Source organism: Rhinolophus ferrumequinum, chromosome X, assembly GCF_004115265.2.
Source record: "Rhinolophus ferrumequinum isolate MPI-CBG mRhiFer1 chromosome X, mRhiFer1_v1.p, whole genome shotgun sequence".
Taxonomy (NCBI): Eukaryota; Metazoa; Chordata; class Mammalia; order Chiroptera; family Rhinolophidae; genus Rhinolophus; species Rhinolophus ferrumequinum.
The window spans coordinates 36,518,197-36,537,034 of NC_046284.1; the positions used below are offsets into that span (position 1 = coordinate 36,518,197).

Sequence of the window (18,838 nt, forward strand, 5' to 3'; positions counted from 1 at the left end):
TAATTTCTGAAGTACTTCCTGGGTTTTATTAATGTGCAGATGCACCAAAAATTGCTATTTCAAATCTTTATTTATTTTTTTATTTTTTTTAAACTGTTTCTTTTTTTTTTTTTTTTTAAAGATTTTATTGGGGAAGGGGAACAGGACTTTATTGGGGAACAGTGTATGTACTTCCAGGCCTGTTTTCCAAGTCAAGTTGTTGTCCTTTCAATCTTAGTTGTGGAGGGTGCCGTTCAGCTTCAAGTTGTTGTCCTTTCAGTCTTAGTTGTGTCGGGCGCAGCTCAGCTCCAGGTCCAGTTGCCATTGCCTTGCGGGAATTGAACTGGCAACCTTGTGGTTGAGAGGACACGCTCCAAACAACTGAGCCATCCGGGAGGCAGCTCAGCTCAAGGTGCCGTGTTCAATCTTAGTTGCAGGGGGCGGAGCCCACCATCCCTTGCGGGACTCCAGGAATTGAACTGACAACCTTGTGGTTGAGAGCCCACTGGCCCATGTGGGAATCGAACCGGCAGCCTTCGGAGTTAGGAGCATGGAGCTCCAACCGCCTGAGCCACCGGGCCGGCCCTCAAATCTTTATTTTGTAATCCAGACATCAGAGTGGAAGGTCACTTAAAAAAAAAGGTATAAAGATCAGAATATAATGCATGCTTTTCACTAGTATGTCTCTCACTGATTCACCAATCACATATTAGGTAACGGATATTGAAGTTGAAATGAGCAGGCTCTGAAAAGCTATGGTTGACTTTGACTTTTAGTTTTTGGGCACATGCGTTTCTTTTTACGTGTGATTTATATCTACAAGGAAAAATTGGCAAATGGTGGGAGCGATACTTTTATTGCAAATACTGTATTTGTGTAATGACTGCACATGGCTTTAGCATCTATACTCCAGTTACTTTTAGTTAGCCTGAATCATATCCAGGAGATGAATGAATGTGTGGTCAAGCTGACCATCTCACAACATATGCCATGTTGCTTTGCAGCTTGGCTTTGGATCATTTCTTGGAATCATTGGATCCAATCTTGTTGAGAACAAACGGCAGATGGTAAGTTTTCATTGCTATGGAATCAAGTTATTCATCTGAAAGTAAAACAATTCTTAAGGTTACTCAGATTGGGCCACAAAAGAAACTGCTACTTTGCCTTTTCTCCTAAGCCTCCAGGGAACTTGTTTTCCAGTGACTGTGGTATGGGACTTGTTCTCATCTTGCCTGATGCTCTCTCAGTGGCCTAGCTAGTCTCTTTAAGTCACAGGGATAGAATATTCTGGATCTTGCCCTTTGCTTTCCTCCTCACTTCCAAAGGAGTGCCCCAGCCTATTCAGTCAGGCTACTGTCCTCGCCTAGAATGCCTTTGCTTCTATGATTTCCATTGCTGCAGCCCTGGATTACTGGTGACTCTCACATCTTCTCTGATGCTTAATCTTTTGAGGGAGTTTCCACAGAGAGTTCCCACCTTTTGAGATTACAATCTAGGGCACTTTGATTAAGAGAACAAATATACTTGGGACACACAGAAGACAAAATAAAATTATTAAGCCAACCCAAATTATTTCCATTACCCATAGTTCATAGGTAAATACGTTGTAAGTTCGAAAGGAAGGATGAACATATAACAGGAGGTAAATCTTAGAAAGTTTTATGTCCTAATGGGGGCCCACAAGGGCAAGCTGTTGCATTTTTCTGATTCAGTCTGAGAAGGCTTCCTAGAGAGCACGGGAAGAAGGTACAGACCAAACTGCAAGCATACTGCGGTTTTATAGGCTCACAAATCAAGATGCCTGGTGAGTGGTCAGATGGTGAACCGATTAGGCTCCCCCAGTACAAGTCTCTGTGGTATTTTGACTTTGATAAGGGGTCTATTTAACAGCAACGTTAATCAGGTAACATAATACAGAGAACTCTAACCATATGTTCTCCCCCAGCAATGTGGGGATTTGCCCTCAGGGGAGTTCTAATAGGTCTCTTCTTCCATATCACCTGGACTCACTCCCATCCCCACCTCCTACCAGTTGTGTTTGCATTTTTGGCTGAAATTATTAAAAATAATAGGGGAGTTTTAATTGTGGAGCCGATTATAGCATAGCTAATAATTTCAATTTCATGACATCATTCATCCATTATTTACTAATTCTCTGTAGAACTGTGAAGTGAAATTTATGGAAAAAAAGTTTCTGAACAACTCCTGAAAGAGATAAGTATTTCCTCCTAGCCTGTTGACATGGGAGAACCTTAGGGTGGCCTTGATTTTACTTCCTCATTTTCCCAGGAAGCCTGCTTAATTCCATTCTATTTCCCCTTCTTTTCTTCCAAACACCTCAAGGAAGAAAAACACTGATTTATCTAGTTCTGCAGGTCAGTGCACGCAGATGGTGGACTCAGGCAACACCTATCCCTGTCCCTAGAAATACCTTGAAACACTTACTCCCACATTGGCTTGTAAAGAAAGACAAATTATTAGGAACATTTCTGTTATCTAACATAATCAGAGAATAAGGCAGTCTGGTTCAAGCAAACATTTTTCCTACTTGAAAATATTCATATGCACCATACAGAGTTGATCAGTTTCAGAGACGTCAACCCTTATAAAATGTCTTTAACATTTAAGTCTTAATAAGTTGAATGTTTTCTTGCTTTAATGATGCAGAAGGCTGTGAAGGGTTGTGCAGGGCCTTAGAATCACCCCTGTCTTCATCAGTGCCCACTATGAGGGATTGGGAAGAACACTGGACAAGGAGTTGGTGGGCACCAGACTCTTCCGAGGACTAGATGGTGATCCTGGGCACACACACCACTTCCCCTCTCTGAACCTCCAATTCCACAATAAATAAAATAGGGGGTTGGGACTACAGGATGTCAACAGTCCAACATTTTTCTGACTCTGAGAATGGAAGAGTCATTCAGTGAAATTCTGCCATGGACATCACTCAAGCCTCCTCTTCATTTAGTGCTCACAGATACAGAGTGAATTTCTTAGCTTGCTCTGAAAATGTTAAAAGTGCTTCACTGGCCCCTTCTCTGCTTCCACCTTTCCCAGCTCTCACTCATCTTGCATGACTGACAAGAGCATCCTCATGGGGTGGCAGACTCTTGGGGATCGCCTTGTTTCTAGAAGCAGCAAGAGTGGAAGGCTAACAGACACTTTTGTTTTGTTCCCTCCACAGCTGGTGGCTTCTATCGTCTTTATCAGCTTTGGTGTGATTGCAGCCTTTTGTTGTGCCATAGTTGACGGGGTCTTCGCTGCCAGACACATTGTAAGTATTTTTAGACCTGGGTTAAAGTAAGTGTGTAATACAATAACACTTCATCGAGTGTATGCTAAATGCTGTGAGGGAAACAGAAGAGGGAAAAGACAGGATCCCTGACAGGCAAGATGAGGACACCAATGGGCACACAGGTATCCAAAGAACTGGGTCTAAGCTGAGGAGATAGACTCTAAGTGCCAGAATGGTTTATCTTGGACTCTGGCTTGGACTCTGGGGGTCAGGGCAAGCTTCCTGGTGGTGGTGAAGCTGGAGTCTTTGACATGTGGGTGAGATTTGGAAAGGCAAAGACAAGGACAGTGGGACCAGGGGAACTGATGTTGGAAGTAGGAGGTAGGGAGAGAGGAGCAGGAAGCCACATGACTTCCTGACAGACTTAGAGGTTTCAATAGCTGGCTTCTCTCCCCTTTAATAGCAACAAGAGTCGACAATGAGGACAGAGTCACCTTTTCTCAGATGTATGAACTTTGCTGTCTCTACAACAGTGGTTGGAGAGTAGAGGTGTGATTGGGTTCTGAGGAAAGCTCCAGAACTAGAAGCCTCCACTCACAGCCTAGTCCTGGAGTTAAGGTGCTAAATGCTTCCTACTCTGATGAATCTGTGCCTGGAGAAAGGTCATTTTATTCCTGAAACCCAAATCTGTGCTCCTTCTCTGGGGAATCTTGGGATTCAGGGTGTTCCTATGTGGTTCTCCACTAGATCCCTCACCCCTTTTTCACCACTTTCCATTTCATACTATTCCAGATATTTGGCCAAGGGCTGATCTGACCTCTCCATTAGGCACAATAGGCACAATGCCTATTACCCACAGTACATTCAGGGTCACGTAAAGATGTCACCATTTCTTTACAAGTAGAAGAAAAACGATGAACTTTTAGGTCAAAAGAAACTTTTTGCATATAATATAAATATATATGTTAATGCAGTCATAAGATATGATTAAAATAAATAAAATATAATTTTCAATAGGTTTTAATGGAGGAAGGGGCCCACAAAAGTAAAAATGCCTAAGTCTCAGGGAAGTCATAACATGGCTCTGATCTGGCCCACAGACCAATATCAAGAGTGAGCCACAGCAACTTACTGAGCCCCCACAGGAAACTCAAATACTCATTTGATTCCAACTGAAGCAATATTGAAAATGAAAACATCTCATGAACAAGTTGCAAATTTTTTGTTTTCTAAAACAATTGAATTGGCACAAAATTGTATTTTCAGAATCTTCTGCGGATCAATGATATTTTATTCCATGTCAATCTTTGACTAATAGTGCAGGTCATCCTGAGGGAGTGTCATGGGTATGGTTGGATCTGGGAAAGGATGATTTGCAACATTTCAATTCCAACTTGTTCTCGGACCCTTCTCCCAGGTATAAGAGTCAGTTCCTCCTTTGCCAAGATTAGAGGAGTTCATATGGTCAGCACTGCCACCCAAGCAGTCTCTGAAATGTTATTTCAGGAGATAATTTCTGAGCAGGGAGAAAATAAAGGGGTGGGAGAGAGAAGCTCTTTGTCAAATTTTCTTTTAAGGCCATGAATATAAATATAGGCCCTTATATCAGACCCATCTCTTCTGATTTTAGCGGAGAGCAGCCGTCTTCTTCTTCATCTTTTTCTTCTTAAAAAGGCAAATGACACATCAGGAATTTGTAACATCCACACTCCTACCACGCTAACATAATAATTCTTATCATTTTTGCATATTACCCTCCAAGTACATACCTATTTTTGAAACATGGTTGCAGTCAATCGTAGTACACATGCTATTTTGTATTTAACAGGAGCCATCTTAATAACAATAATGCCTTGTTTTTGTGTAGTGCATTTAGATTTCAATGTGCCTTCACATGTATTATCTCATTTGAGACCCACAGCAATCCTGTGAGGTATCCCCATTTGACAAGCAGTATTCATTCTGAAGCAGTCTTCATGGCAACATAGGCCTTGTGGCCTAGAAGCCTGCAGCAGATATTGATGGCATCATGAAATAAAATGGCTTCCTCCATTCCCGCCCACCCCCATTCCTATTTATTTTTATTAGTTTCAGGTGTACAAAACAACATAATGATTAGATATTTATACCCCTCACGAAGTAATAAACCCACCAAGTCTACTCCCCATCTGACATCATACATAGCTATTACAATACAATGGACTATATTCCCTATGCTGTACTTCACATCCTGTGGGGGAAAAAATATATATATAGATATAGATATATCTATCTATCTCTATCTACATATATGTATATATGTATATCTATATATATATGATATCTATATATCTATATGTATATATATCTATATATATAGATATATCTATATCTATATATGTATATAGATATATATAGATATATATACTGCAGGTGCCAAAAAAGTATATATACACATGACTTGTACTCTCTTTTGTTATTGGTATATATTGAATATTAAAATTTTAATACAGTTTTTTCCTTTCTTAAAATGTGTGTACATTTTTTGGCACCCTGTGTGTATGTATATGGTGTGTGTGTCTGTGTGTGTGTGTGTGTGTGTGTGTGTGTGTATCAGGGGTGCCAAAAAAATGTATACAAGTGGACACTTTGGTCAATGTTGAGCAATCAGTAGTAATCAGAAGTGTCGCCATAATCAGAAGTGTCTGGATGCTGATGGTAACCACTTTGAGCACCTCTTGTAATTGCAGAAGTCAAATGTGACTTGTATTCATCTTTTGTTATTGGTATATATTATTACAACTTTAATACATTTTTACTTTCTTAAACTGTATATACATTTTTTGGCACCCTTTGTATATATTTATAGTTGACATTCAGTATTATTTTATATTAGTTTCTAGTGTACAGCACTGTGGTTAGGCATTTATATAATCTAAGAAGTGATTCCCGTAATAAGTCCAGTACCCATCTGACACCCTACATAGTCTTATATATGTGGGAGAAGAGTCTGAGAACAAGTTGGAATTGAAATGTTGCATTTCAATATTAACATTATTAATTATATTTCCCACACTGTATTTCACATCCCTGTTACTATTTTGTGACTACCAATTTGTACTTCCTAATCCTGTCACCATTTTCACCCATTCACTAACCCCTCTCCAGTCAAGCAACCATCACTTTGTTCCCTGTATCTCTGAGTCTATTCTGTTTTATTTGCTCATTTATTGTGTTCTTTAGATTCCACATATAAGCAAGATCATACGGTATTTGTCTTTGTCAGTCTAACTTATTTCACTTAGCATAATATCCTCTAGGTCCATCCATGTTGTTGCAAATGGTAAGATTTCATTCTTTTTTATGGGAGAGTAATATTACATTGTACAAATGTACCACAATTTCTTTATTTTTTATTTTGCTTCCCTTGTCCGAAGAGATAATATCAGTAAAAATATTAGTAAGGGTAAAGTCTAAGGGTTTACTTCCTATATTTTCTTCTAGAAGTTTTATGGTTTCAGGTCTTACATTTACGTCTTTAACCCATTTTGAGTTTGTTCCTGTATATGGCATGAAAAGGTGGTCCAGTTTCATTTTTTGCATGTATCTGTTCAGTTTTTCCAGCTCTATTTATTAAATAAATGTCTTTACCCCAATGTAAATTCTTGCTTCCTTTGTCATAGATTAAATGACCATATAGGCATGGATTTATTTCTGGGCTATTCTGTTCCATTGATTTATGTATCTGTTTGTAGGCCTATACCATGCTGTTTTGATTACTAGACTTGTAGTACAATATGATATCAGGTAGCTTGATACCTCCAGCTTTCTTCTTCTTTCTCAGGATTGCCATAGCTATTCAGGGGCTTTTATGGTTCCATATAAATTTTAGGATTATTTGTTCTAGTTCTGTGAAAAATGCCATTGGTATTTTGATAGGGATTGCACAGATTCTATATATTGCTTTGCGTAGTATGGACATTTTTTTTCATTAGTTTCAGGTGCACAAGACAAAGTAATACTTAAACGTTTATCTTTTATATCCCTCACACTGTGTGAATCCCCCTCCCACCATCCACTATCCCTCTGACATCGCACAGAGCAATTTCATTTCCACTGTCTCTATTACTAATGCTGTACTCCACTTCTTGTAAGTACATACATATACATACATATATATATATATACATATATGTATACATATATGTATATATATGTGTATATATATATATGTATATATACAAACACACATATACATACAAACTTGTAGTTGACATTCATTATTGTTCAGCTTCAGCTTCAGGTGTACAATGCAGTGATCAGGCATCTACATCATCCCTGAGGTGGTCTCCCTAATGAGACAAGTGTCCATTGGATACCCTACAAAATCTTTACAACATTATTGATTACATTCCCCAAATTAATTTTCAGAACCCTGTGGCCATCTTGTGGTTACTGACTGTTTTCTAATTTCCTCACCTTCCCCTTTATCCCCACCCCCCGCGCCCATCTAGCAACCCTCAGTTTTTCCTCTATGTCTCCAAAACTGTTTCTGATTAGTTCATTCACTTATTCTTTTCTTTAGATTCCGCATATAAGTGAGATCATATGGTACTTATCTTTCTCCGTCTGACTTACTTCACTTAACATAATGTTCTCTAGGTCCATCCATGTTGTTGCAAATGGTAAGATTTCTTTCTTCTTTATGGCTGCGTAGTACTCCATTGTATAAATGTACCACAGTTTCTTAATCCAGTCATCTACCGATGGGCATTTCGGTTGTTTCCATGTCTTGGCTATTGTGTATAGTGCTGCAATAAACATAGGAGTGCATATAGTTTTTTTGAATTAGAGTTTTGGATTTCTCCGGATAGATACCTAGGAGTGGAATTGCTGGATCATAAGGTAATTCCATTTTCAGATTTTTGAGATACCTCCATACTGTTTTCTATAGTGGCTGCACCAATCTGCAATCCCACCAACAGTGCACAAGCGTTCCCTTTTCTCCACATCCGCGCCAACACTTGTTATTTGTTGATTTATTGATGATAGCCATTTTGACTGGGGTGAGGTGGTATCTCATTGCGGTTTTTATTTGCATTTCTCTAATGATTAGTGAGTTTGAGCCTTGTTTCATACGTCTGTTTGCCATCTGTGTGTCCTTTTTAGAAAAATGTCTCTTCATGCCCTCTGCCCATTTTTTAATTGGGTTGTTTGTTTTTTTGGAGTTGAGTTGAGTGAGTTTTTTTTATAAATTTGTGATATTAACCCATTATCAGATATATGATTGGCAAATATCTTTTCCCATTCAGTAGGATCCCTTTTTGTTTTATTGATGGTTTCCTTTGCTGTGAAAAAACTTTTTACTTTGATGTAATCCCACATGTTTATTTTTTCTCTTACTTCCCTTGCACAAGGGGATATATCAGTAAAAATCTTACTCCGGGTAATGTCTGTGAAGTTTGTTCCTATATTTTCTTCTAGGAATTTTATGGTTTCAGATCTTACATTTAAGTCTTTAAGCCATTTTGAATTTATTTTTGTATACGGTGTAAGGAGGTGGTCCAGCTTCATTTTTTTACACGTGTCTGTCCACGTCTCCCAGCACCATTTATTGAATAGACTGTCTTTACCCCACCGTCCATTCTTGCTTCCAATGTCGTAGATTAAATGGCCATATAGGCATGGATTTATTTCTGAACTCTCTACTCTGTTCAATTGATCTATGTGTCTGTTTTTATGCCAGTACCATGCTGGGTTTTTTTGTTTTTGTTTTTCATTAGTTTTAGGTGCACAAGACAAAGTAATACTTAGACGGTTATCATTTATATCCCTCACACTGTGGACCCCCCTCCCCCATCCACTATCTCTCTGACATCGCACCGAGCCATCCCATTTCCACTGTCTCCACTCCCAATGCTGTACTCTGCCTCTTGTAAGTGTATACATATATATATATACATATATATATATATATATGTATGTATATACATATATATATATATGTATGTATATATATATATATATATATATATATATATAATATTATAGTTGGCATTCATTATTGTTCAGCTTCAGGTGTACAGTGCAGTAATCAGGCATCTACATCTTCCCTGAGGTGGTCTCCCAAATGGGACACGTGTCCATCGGATACCCTACAAAAACTTTACAACATTATTGATTACGTTCCCCAGATTTATTTTCAAAACCTCATGGCCATCTTGTGGTTACTGACTGTTTTCTAATTTCCTCACCTTTCCCTCTTACCCCCACCCCTCCCACCCATCTAGCAACCCTCAGTTTTTCCTCTTTGTCTCCAAAACTGTTTCTGATTAGTTCATTCACTTATTCTTTTCTTTAGATTCCGCATGTAAGTGAGATCATATGGTACTTATCTTTCTCTGTCTGACTTATTTCACTTAACATAATGTTCTCTAGGTCCATCCATGTTGTTGCAAATGGTAAGATTTCTTTCTTCTTTATGACTGCGTAATACTCCATTGTATAAATGTACCACAGTTTCTTAATCCACTCATCTACCGATGGGCATTTTGGTTGTTTCCATGTCTTGGCTATTGTGTATAGTGCTGCAATAAACATAGGAGTGCATATAGTTTTTTGAATTGGAGTTTTGGATTTCTCCGGATAGATACCTAGGAGTGGAATTATTGGACCATAGGGTAGTTCCATTTTCAGAATTTTGAGATACCTCCATACTGTTTTCCATAGTAGCTGCACCAATCTGCAATTCCACCAACACTGCACAAGCGTTCCCTTTTCTCCACATCCCCGCCAGCACTTGTTGTTTGTTGATTTATTGATGATAGCCATTTTGACTGGGGTGAGGTGGTATCTCATTGTCGTTTTAATTTGCATTTCTCTGATGGTTAGTGAGGTTGAGTATTTCTTCATATATCTGTTTGCCATCTGTATGTCCTTTAAAGAAAAATATCTCTTCCAGTCCTCTGCCCATTTTTCAATTGGGTCGTTTGTTTTTTTGGAGTTGAGTTGAGTGAGTTTTTTATAGATTTGTGATATTAATCCCTTATCAGATATATCATTGGCAAATATCTTTTCCCATTCAGTAGGATCCCTTTTTGTTTTATTGATGGTTTCCTTTGCTGTGAAAAAACTTTTTAGCTTGATGTAATCCCACATGTTTGTTTTTTCTCTTACTTCCCTTGCGCGAGGGGATATATCAATAAAAATCTTACTCCGGGTACTATCTGTGAAGTTTCTTCCTATATTTTCTTCTAGGTATTTTAAGGTTTCAGATCTTACATTTAAGTCTTTAAGCCATTTTGAATTTATTTTTGTATATGGTGTAAGGAGGTGGTCCAGCGTCATTTTTTTGCATGTGTCTGTCCAGGTTTCCCAGCACCATTTATTGAATAGACTGTCTTTACCCCATCGTACATTCTTGCTTCCATTGTCGTAGATTAAATGGCCATATAGACATGGATTTATTTCTGAACTCTCTATTCTGTTCCATTGATCTATGTGTCTGTTTTTATGCCAGTACCATGCTGTTTTGATTACTGTAGCCTTGTAGTATAATTTGAAATCAGGTATTGTTATATCTCCGACTTTGTTCTTATTTCTCAAGATTGCTGAGGCTATAGGGGGTCTTTTATGGTCCCATATAAATTTTAGGATTATATGTTCTATTTCTGTGAAAAACGTCGTTGGTAGTTTGATAGGAATTGCGTTGAATATGTATATTGCCTTAGGCAGTATGGACATTTTAACTATATTAATTCTTCCTATCCAATTCAAAAATTTATTGCCATTTTTAAATTTATAGTTAGATTGCTTTGATCTTTCTTCTATTTACAGAAGTCCTTTTAGTATTTCTTGCAATGCTGACTTGGTGGTAATAAATTCCTTTAGCTTATTCTTTTCTGGGAAGCTCTTTATCTCTCCATCAACTTTAAATGATAGCCTTTCTGGATAAAGCAGTCTAGGTTGTAGGCTTTTGTTTTCCATCACTTTGACTATCTCCTTCCACTCCCTCCTGGCCTTCAATTTTTCTGTAGAAAAGTCATTTGATAGTCTCATGGGAGTTCCATTGTATGTAACCCTCTGTCTTTTTCTTGCTGCTTTTAGGATTCTCTCTTTGTCTTTAAGGTTTGCCATTTTAACTATAATGTGTCTTGGTGTGGACCTGTTTGGGTTTATCCTGGTTGGAACTCTCTGCACTTCCTGGGCTTGTATGTTGGTTTCCTTCATCAGGTTGGGGAAGTTTTCGGACATTATTACTTCAAATATGTTCTCAATCCCTTGCTTCCTCTCTTCACCTTCTGGTATTCCTATGATGCGCATGTTGTTGTGCTTGATGTCATCTCAGAGGTCTCCTAAGCCATCCTCATTGTTTTTTATTCTTTTTTCTTTCTGTTGTTCCGTTTGGGTGATCTCTGCTACCTTGTCTTCTAAGTCGCTCATTCGATCCTCTGCTTCATCTAACCTGCTTGTAATTCCTTCCACTGAGTTCTTTATTTCAGTAATTGTGTTCTTTATTTCTAACTGGTTGTTCATTTTGATTTCTCTATCCTTCTTTATGTCATCTCTAAGCTCCTTAAACATTCTGATCATCAGTATTCTGAACTCTGTGTCTGATAGGTTGGTTACCTCTGTTTCATTTGTTTCCATTTCTGGAGGTTTCTTCTGTTCTTTTATTTGTGATATGTTTCATTGTTTCCTCATTCTGGCTGACTCTCTGTGTTTGCTCCGATGTATCAGGTAGATCCCCTAGAGTTCTTAATTCTTCCTGGGTTATCTTATGTAGTATATCCTTTTATTTGACTTGCATTACTTCGTTCTTCTCCTCTGCATGTGCTCCAAAGGTGACTCTTGCATTGTGTATATTGTCCTGTTAAAGAAGATCTTTAATTGCTTTTCGCTTGTGAGTAGGTGGGGTTAACTCCTAGGCTGACTAGTTGTGAGACTTGGTTCTGCCCACCGCAGAGTGTTCTGCTGCGTGAGGGTGGACCACTTAAATGTGGCTTGGCCTCTATGGGCTCTTGTGCCTGTAGAGAATTCCCTCTGGGTGGGCACTTGTAGGTCAAACCCGGTAGTACTCTGGTTTGGTCTAGAGTTGGCCTCTGGGTGTGTTGAATCTTGTGCCTCTAATGCTGGGCCCTGGTAGGGCAATTTCAGAACAAAGAAAATCACCAAGCACAACAACAACAAAGAAAAAAATCAAATACATTCACATGTAAAAACAACCGACAACCCACACTCAACACAGGCAAAGATATCAAAGATATAAAGACAAAACATAACAAAACAAAACAAACGAACACAAAAAGCAGCGCCAGTCTTGGCTTAAGCCCACCAAGTAATCTCCAGGTTGTCTTCTGCTGTACCAAAGAGACCTTTGTGTATTGTGCAGGCAGAGCCAGTCACCTGGTGCCCAGAGTGACATTGGGACTGCAGATTTAGATGCATGGGCCTGAGGGGTCTGGATGATAGTGTCGACAAATTCAGTGCAGTTTCTGCCCTTGCCTGCACATATGTGCACTGAGAGTAGTACCACCAGCCCTGTGTCCAGTTCTCCTAAGTCTTAGGGCACTTCTTCCGTGTGTGTGTGTGTGTGTGTGTGTGTGTGTTTGTGTTTGTGTGTGTGTGTGTGTGTGTGTGTGTGTGTGTGGTGGTGGGCAGGAGATTTTTGAGGTGCTGAAAGCCGTGAGCTGCGTCTGCCGCCTACTGCTGATCCCTGGGAGTGCCTCCGCAGTTGTAATTGCCCTGTCCTAGGCAGGCCAGAAAGGGTGGGGGCTGGGGATGTAGGGGTCTTCTCTCTCCCAGCCCAGCCGTGTCACACTCTTCCTGCAGGCCAGAAAATGTGGTGGCTGTGGGTGGAGGAGTCTCTTGTCTCCTAGCCCAGCAAAAATCACACTCTTCCCAGCCTCTTCCCTGGGTCAGACTGCATGCCAGTCTTCCCAGAGCATGAGCACTAAGGCTCCTCTGTAATCTGACACTACTCCTGAGTTCAGGGGCCAGTTTAAGTCTCAGGAAGGGTTGGGGTAGGTTTGGAAGGTGGGGAGGGGACCAGATATGGAGTTTGTATCCTTTGTCCGACCTAGGGCCCAACTGGCTTCCCCCTCGGTGGGAGAGATCAGCTGTGGGACGCAGGAAAAGGGCCCACCTCCTGGCTTTTGTGTTCTCTGTTCCATCCTGGGATCCCCTGCGTCTGTGCATCTGCAGATGCCTGTGGCATTTCCACCGCTGCAGATGTGGGTTGTGTTTCCACAGCAGCAGATACCAGCCGCGTTTCCACCGCCGCAGATGCGGGCCGTGTCTCCACTCTGCTCCCTTCCCTCTTCCCCTGCTCACCCAATTTGCCCACCTTCAAGTAATCCTTGCACGAGTCTCTTAGCTGTTCTGCGTGCTGAGCAGAGAGGTCTTTGATGGGTTATAGATGTCTCGTTTGTGATAAGATCCGCAGGAGAACTCAAAAAGTGTGCCCCGCTGCCGCTATTCCTATGACGTCACCCGACATTTTAACTATATTAATTCTTCCTACCCATGAGTATGGTATATGTTTCCATTTATTTGTATCTCCTTTAATTTTTCTCTTCAATGTCTTAAAATTTTCTGAGTACAGGTTTTTAACTTCCTTGGTTAAATTTACTCTTAAGTATTTTATTTGATGCAATTGTAAATGGGATTGTTTTCTTCATTTCTCTTTCTGCTAGCTTGTTACTGGTACATAAAAATGCAACCCATTTCTGAATATTAATTTTGTATCCTGTTACTTTACTAAATTCATTTATCAGTTCTAATAGTCTTTTGGTGGAATCTTTGGGGTACTCTCTATATAGTATGATGTCATCTGCAAATAATTACAATTTTACTTCTTTTTTTCCCATTCGGATGCCTTTTATTTACTTTTCTTGTCTTATTTCTGCAGATAGAACTTCCAGTGCTATGTTGACTAAAAGTGCTGAAAATGGGCATCCATGTCTTGTTACTGATCTTAAAAGGAATGCTTTTAGATTTTCTCCATTGAGTATGATATTAGCTGTGGGTTTGTCATATATGGCCTTTATTATGTTGAGATATCTTCTCTCTATTCCCACTTTGCTGATTTTTTATCATAAATGGATACTGGATTTTGTCAAATGTTTTTTTTCTGCATCTATTGATACGACCATACGATTTTTATTTTTCATTTTGTTTATGTGGTGTATCGCATTAATTGATTTACAGATATTGAACCAGGCTTGCATCCCAGGAATGAATCCCACGTGATTGTGGTGTATGATCTTTTTAATGTACTGCTGAATTTGGTTTGCTAATATTTTGTTGAGGATTTTTGCATGAATGTTCATTAGGGATATTAGCCTATAGTTTTCTTTTTTTGTAATGTCTGTCTGCTTTTGGAATCAGGGTAATGGTGGTCTTGTAAAATGAGCTTGGGAGCCTTTTCTACTCCTGGATTTTTTTGAATAGTTTGAGATGAATAGGTTTTAATTGTTTTGTTTTTTGAATGTTTGGTAAAATTCACCTGTGACGCCATCTGGTCCAGGACTTTTGTTTGTTGGGAGCTTGTTGATTACTGATGCACTTTTGTTGGTAGTATTGGTCTGTTCAGATTTTCTGTTTCTTCTTGATTCAGCCTTGGAAGATTGTAAACTTCTAGGAATTTATCCATTTCTTCCAGATTGTCCAAATTGTTGGTGTATTGTTGCTCATAATATTTTCTTAAACATTTTTTGTATTTCTGAGGTGTTAGTTGTCACTTTTCTTTCATTTCTGATTTTATTGGGGTCCTCTCTCTTCTTCTCTTGATGAGTCTGGTTAAAGATTTGTCCATTTTTGTTTATCTTTCTAAAACAAAAAAACAAGCTCATAGTTTCATTGACATTTTTTTTTAATCTGTCTTTCATTCATTTCCACTCTGATTTATATTATTTTCTTTCTTGTACTCACTTTGGGCTTTGTTTGCTGTTCTTTTTCCAGTTTCCTTAGGTGTAAAGCTAGACTATTTATTTGATATTTTTCTTGTATTCTTAGGGTAGGCCTGCATTGCTATGAATTTCCATTTTAGGACTGCTTTCGCTATGACCAATAGATTTTGGGTCATTGTGTTTTCATTTTCATTTGTCTCAATGTATCTTTTGATTTCTTCTTTGATCTCATTGTTGACCTATTCGTTATTATTATTGTTATTTTAAATTTTATTGGGGAATATTGGGGGACAGTGTGTTTCTCCTGACAGTTGTCCTTCAATCTAGTTTTGGAGGGCGCAGCTCAGCTCCAAGTCCAGTCACAGTTTTCAATCTTTAGTTGCAGGGGGTGCAGCCCACCATCCCATGTGGGAATTGAACCGGCAACCTTGTTGAGAGCTTGCGCTCTAACAAACTGAGCTATCCAGCTGTCCCTCCAGAAGCTCAGTGGCAGCTCATTGTCTTCAATCTAGTTGTTGAGGGTGCAGCTCACTGGCCCATGTGGGAATCGAACCGGCAATCCTGTTGTTCAGAGCTCACGCTCTAACCACCTGAGGCATCTGACTGCCCCACCTATTCATTATCTAGTAGCATGTTATTTAGTCTCCATGTGTTTGTGTGTTTTTCAATTTTTTTCTTGTAATCGATTTCAAGTTTCATACCACTGTGGTCAGAGAAGATGCTTGGTATGATTTCAATCTTCTTAAATTTATTGAGAACTCTTTTGTGGCCTAATATGTGGTCTATCTTGGAAAATGTTCCATTTGAAAAGAATGTGTATTCTGCTGCTTTGGGGTGAAATGCCCTAAAAATATCAATTAAATCTATCTGGTCCAATGTATCATTTAAGGCTGTTGTTTCCATTTTGATTTTCTGTCTGGAAGATCTGTCCATTGGTGTCAGTGGGGTGTTAAAGTCCCCTATTATGACTGTGTTATTGTTAATCTCTGCCTTTATGTCAGTCAATATTTGCTTTATATATTAGGTGCTTGTATGTTAGGTGCATAAGTGTTTACTAGGGTGATGTCCTCTTGTTGGATTGATCCCTTTATTATTATGTAATGTCCTTTTTGTCTCTTAGTATAGTCTTCATTTTAAAGTCCATTTTGTCCAATATAAGTATTGCTACTCCAGATTTTTGGTCTTTTCCATTTGTGCGAAGTATTCTTTTTCCATCCTATTGCTTTCAGTCTGTGTGTGTCTTTGGATCTGAGGTGGGTCTATGGTAGACAGCATATGCATGGGTCTTGTTTTCTTATTCACTCAGCTATCCTATATCTTTTGATTGGATTGTTTAATCCATTTACATTTAAAGTGATTATTGATAGGTACATAGTTATTGCCTTTTTATTATTCATATTTTTTTTATCTTCATTTATTTGTTTTCTCCTTTCTTCTGCTTAAAGAAGTCCTTTTAACATTTTTTGTAATACTGGCTTGGTGGTAATAAATTCCTTTAGCTTTTTTCTTGTCTGGGAAGCTCTTTATCTCACTTCAATTTTAAATGATAACCTTGCTGGGTAGAGTATTCTTGGTTGTAGGCCCTTGTTTTTCATCACTGAATATTTTCTGCCACTCCCTTCTGACCTGCAAAGTTTCTGTTAAGGAATCATCTGACAGTCTTATGGGAGCTCCCTTGTAAATAACTAGTAGGATTTAACCTTTAGCATTTTAATTATGATGTGTCTTGGTGTGGGCCTGTTTGGGTTCATCTGTTTGGGACTCTGTGTGCTTTCTGGGCTTGTATGTCTATTTCCTTCGCTAAGTTAGGGAAGTTTTCAGTCATTATTTTTTTAGGTCCTCAATTTCTTGCTTCCTCTCTTCTCCTTTTGGTACTCCTATGATGTGAATGCTGTTGTCCCAGCATTGATGTTGTCCCACAGGTCCCTTAAACTATCTTCATTTGTTGCATGTCATCCTTGCTCAGGGGCCATGCTAATCTTCTCTGTATCGTTCCAATTTTAGTATATGTACTGCCGAAGCGAGCACAAACTATCTTCATTTTTTAATTCTTTTTTTCTTTTTGTTTTTCTCTTTGGATGTTTTCTGCTATGTTGTCTTCTAATTCCCCGATTCAATCCTCTACTTCATCTAATCTGCTCTTGATTTTTTCTTGTGTATTCTTCATTTCAGTTATCATATTCTTTATTTCTGACTGGTTCTTTTTATGGTTTCTATGTCTTTCTTTATGTCTATCTCTTTGTTGAAACTCTCACTAAGTTCCTTAAGCATTCTTATAATCCATGTTTTAAACTCTGTCTCTGGTGGGTTAGTTGCCTCCATTTCATTTAGTTCTATTTCTGGAGTTTTCTTCTGGTCTTTTATTTGGAACATGTTTCTTTGTTTCCTTATTCTGGCTGCCTCTCTGTGTTTGCTTTTATGTATTAGGTAGATCTCCTATGTCTCTCAGTCTTTGCTAGGTGGCCTTATGTAGTATGTGTCCTGTATGGTCCAATGGTTTCATCTTTCTTATCTCCTGTGTATGTATTCCAGGAGAGTCCCTTGAATAGATTGTGTGTTTTCTTGTTGTAATTGAGCTTTGATTGCTTTTTATGTGTCACTGAGTGGGATTGACTCCCAGGCTGACTGACTGTGAGGACTGGCTATGCCCACACTGTATGAGCTGCTGTGTGGGAGCTGACCCTTCAGAGGAAGATTTGCCCCGATGGGCTCTTGTGTTTGGGTGTGCCATTTGAGGGGCCAACCAGGTAGTGCTCTGGTGTGATCTGAAGCTGGCCTCTGGGTGTGTTTTTTCTGGTGTCTCTTGGGAGGGGCTCCCATGGAGGCCAATTTCAGCTTTGCCTGTTACCAGCCCACAGCTACCTGGTAGGAGTCATAAAGCTATATGTGGCTGGCTGCTGTATGTGCTGGATCTGAAGGCTTGTGGGGGTGGCCTCGCTGTGAATTCAGCCTGGCTGCCACCTGTGGGCCTGAGGCAGCTCAGCAAAAGGCCCAGGGCTCCCTAGGCCTATTGCCACCTGCCAGCTGCCCATAAGTCCCAGCTGTGGAAAGAGCCTCCTTAGGTGTGCAGGCTGGGCTGGGTGACCCAATGTTGAGAGTGCCCTTGGCAATGCAACACTAGCTGGGTGAGACAAAGTCCCAGGGAGTCACGAGACATGGCCCATGGTTTTTACGAAGTTAATACAGACTCAGTTCTTACACTGGTGCCTGGCCTGTGACCACTTCACACAATAGCCCAAGAATACCATAGCCAGCCACCACTCACCTCAGGGCAGTGTCTGGCCTGTGACCACTTTGCAAAATGCCCTTAGAACACCACAGCCAGCCAGATTTGCCCCAGGCTTGCAAATCCCCCAGAGCTGCCCAAGACTGGCTGTGGCACAGGTTTTGGGTCACTGTCCACCACCAACATCTCCCTGGGCTGTCACCTGCCATCTGCTGTTGTAAAAGTCTTCTGTGTCTTGTGAGGCAGGGCTGGCCACCCAGGTGCTGAGAGTGCCCCTGGATGCAGCTCTAAGTGAGCAGAGTGGGTTTCCAGGGAGCTAAGGGGTGTAGTCAGTGGTTTCTACAAAATCAGTCTTGGCTCCGGCACTGGTGCCAGGCCTGCGACCACTTCGCAAAAATGCCATGAGAATACGTCAGCCAGCCACTGCCCGTCTCTGCACCACAGGTTCCTGAGAGCTGACCAAGAGATGCTGCAGCACAGGTTTTGCATCACTGCTTACCAGCAAATGTT

The 18,838-nt window shown here is 39.8% G+C and overlaps 1 protein-coding gene and 1 pseudogene across 4 annotated transcripts in view; one reads left to right on the forward strand and one right to left on the reverse strand.

Annotated features, from left to right (window-relative positions):
• TMEM255A (transmembrane protein 255A) overlaps nucleotides 1-18,838 on the forward strand; it is an 85,042-nt gene that overhangs the window by 14,846 nt on the left and 51,358 nt on the right. For 3 of the 4 annotated variants that reach the window (XM_033107009.1, XM_033107023.1, XM_033107029.1), the window contains exons 3-4: nucleotides 984-1,046; nucleotides 3,164-3,253. In XM_033107009.1, the coding sequence (XP_032962900.1) occupies nucleotides 984-1,046; nucleotides 3,164-3,253 (153 nt within the window). The remainder of the gene's footprint in view (nucleotides 1-983; nucleotides 1,047-3,163; nucleotides 3,254-18,838) is intronic. The other variant, XM_033107014.1, reaches the window with a different exon arrangement.
• LOC117030294 (uncharacterized) lies at nucleotides 17,030-17,130 on the reverse strand (annotated as a pseudogene).